Genomic DNA, 2,712 nt, shown 5'->3' with positions numbered 1-2,712 from the left:
TTTTTTTTAGTAAAATTACGTATATTCTTGTGAAAAACAGAAACTATTTCGAAATTCAAAGCTTTCTGGAGGAAATCACGTGGGTTACCTAGCAACCTCAATGCAGCCACAATCTCACACACTCATTTTCAAAATTACCGAGCGTGGAAGAAGGATGACTCTCGTGCAGAGTGAAAGGTTTTGAAAATCTTTCGTTGAATAATCGAGATGTACAGTATTAGGAATATCGCTGTGGATATAAGATAGGAAGAGGTTAGGTACACATAAAAACAGAGGTAGGAAGAGAAGAACAGTGATATGGATGGGTATAAGTAGGAAGACTATGCTAAATAGGGTGAGAGATGTGGGTAACAAGGTTTCCGTTCGGCAGGTATACAGGTACAGGCGGAAGAACAGGTACCGGAAGGAAGGATGGCTCAGTCTGGTAGGAAGATAGGTGCTGGTAGGGAGATAGGTGCTAGTAAGAAGACAGGTGCTGGTAGGGAGATAGGTGCTGGTAGGAAGATAGGCGCTAGTTGGGAGATAGGTGCTGGTAGGAAGATAGGCGCTGGCAGGGAGATAGGTGCTAGTAGGAAGATGGATACTGGTAGGGGATATGTGCTAGTAGGAAGATGGGAGCTAGTAGGCAGGAAGACAGATGCTGGTAGAGTAGATGCTAGTAAGAAGGCTGGTGCTGGTAGGGAGATAGGTGCTAGTAAGAAGATGGGAGCTAGTGGGCAGATAGATGCTGGTAGGGAGATAGGTGCTAGTAAGAAGGCAGGCGCTGGTAGGGAGATGGATGCTATTAGGGAGACAGGTGCTGGTAGGGAGATAGGTGCTAGCAGGAAGATGGGAGCTAGTAGGGAGATACACAGGTGCTGGTAGGAAGACAGGTGCTGGTAGGGAGACAGGATGCTGGTAGGAAGACGAGTGCTGGTAGGGATATAGGTGCAAGTAGAAAGATAGGCGCTGGTAGGGAGATAGGTGCTAATAAGAAGATGACTGCTGATAGGAAGATAGGTGCTAGTAGGAGGATGGATGCTGGTAGGGAGACGAGTGCTGGTAGGGAGATACATGTAGGTGCTAGTAGGAAGATAGGTGCTGGTTGGAAGATAGGTACTGGTAGGAAGATGGAAGCTGGTAGGGAGACGAGTGCTGGTAGGGAGGTACATGTAGGTGCTAGTAGGAAGATAGGTGCTGGTTGGAAGACAGGTGGTGGTAGGAAGATGGATGCTGGAAGGGAGATAGGTGCTAGTAGTAAGATAGGTGGTGTTAGGAAGATAAGTAGGAAGATAAGTGCCGGTAGGAAGATAGGTGCTAGTGGGACGATAGGTGCTGGTATCGAGAAGACAAGTGCTAGTAGGAAGATGGGTGATTATAGAAAAGGTGAGAAGGTAGGTAGGAATAGCGAGGTAAGGGCAGACAGACGTATTGCCAGAATGAAAGGAAAGCTTGATAGCTGACCAGGTGTAGGTTGGGGTGGGGGTAAAGGGGGCAGCAAGGGCAGGTAGGTAAACAGGTAGGGAGGTATAGGTAAGTGGATAGGTAGATTTGGGCACCATCTCGTGACCATTGCTTAGAGAGGATCCCAAGAAACGGCGACCATATAAGATTCATAAGCGTTGCCATAATCGCCGATTATCTTCTGTTTATTAATGAGCATAATTATATCCGTGTGTGGGTCAGTGAAAGGCTATAGGCTGCTACTTTCACAAATTGCGGAGGAAGAAGAAGAAGAAGAAGAAGAAGAAGAAGAAGAAAGAAGAAGAAGAAGAAGAAGGAGGAGGAGAAGAAGAATAGGAGAAGGAACGGGGAACGGGGAGAGGTAGAATGATGATAAGGAATGTGGGAAAATGACTAGTATAGAATTAGGTTGAGGAGAGAGAAGAGGAAATATGAAAAATTCGATGATATTGTATGAATATAGAAGACGGAAGAGTTGATCGATTGATTAAAACTGGCGTTGCAAGGGCTATCGTCACAAACGCCATGGAAAAGGGGAAGGGAGACTGACAATGGAACAGCAGCACCCGGAAATAAAAATAAGACAATGAAAGGGGGTGGGGCGGGCATTAATAAATGTAGTGTTAAAATCCGCTCTGCAAACGTTTTCATTCAAAATCAACGATAAGTTCCATCGTATTTACTATTTATCCTCCTTTCTTTATAAACACGACTTTTCTTTACTTAAACCTCATGTGAAATATTTTCATTTCTACAACTTGTAAACGTAGTTTATTGCAGCCTCTTGACTTTCGTGTCCTGAACGTCTCTCTCTCTCTCTCTCTCTCTCTCTCTCTCTCTCTCTCTCTCTCTCTCTCTCTCTGAATTACGTGAATGTGGAGGTTAGTTCTGAGTAGAGTAAGGAGAGCCACTTCACTCGTAAATGTTAGCTGAGAACTGCAACCACCCAAACCATATATATACTGTATATGTATATATATATATATATATATATATATATATATATATATATATATATATATATATATATATATATATATATATATATATATTTCTCTCCAATATAGCACGAATGAACGTGCTTTAGAATATCATAAAATCTACGTCAGATGGTGAGTGAAAATAGGGACTTTGAACAAGTAATTCTACATTTCCAAATTGAAAATGCAGAATAAACTACGAAAGTACTTGTTCAAAGTCCTGGTTTTCACTCACCTTCTTACGTGTATTTTGTGATATATATATATATATATATATATATATATATAT

The 2,712-nt window shown here is 42.3% G+C and overlaps 1 protein-coding gene across 1 annotated transcript; it reads left to right on the top strand.

Annotated features, from left to right (window-relative positions):
* Window positions 1-411: 411 nt before the first annotated feature.
* On the top strand, window positions 412-864 carry LOC136842002 (paraneoplastic antigen Ma6E-like). The gene has a single exon (XM_067109404.1). The coding sequence runs from the start codon at window positions 412-414 to the stop codon at window positions 862-864; it is 453 nt and encodes a 150-aa protein (XP_066965505.1).
* Window positions 865-2,712: the final 1,848 nt, after the last annotated feature.

The sequence above is a fragment of the Macrobrachium rosenbergii genome, chromosome 9 (genome assembly GCF_040412425.1).
Source record: "Macrobrachium rosenbergii isolate ZJJX-2024 chromosome 9, ASM4041242v1, whole genome shotgun sequence".
Lineage (NCBI taxonomy): Eukaryota > Metazoa > Arthropoda > Malacostraca > Decapoda > Palaemonidae > Macrobrachium > Macrobrachium rosenbergii.
The sequence above is the reverse complement of the archived record's forward strand: the minus strand, read 5'-3'. Positions and strand labels throughout refer to the sequence as shown.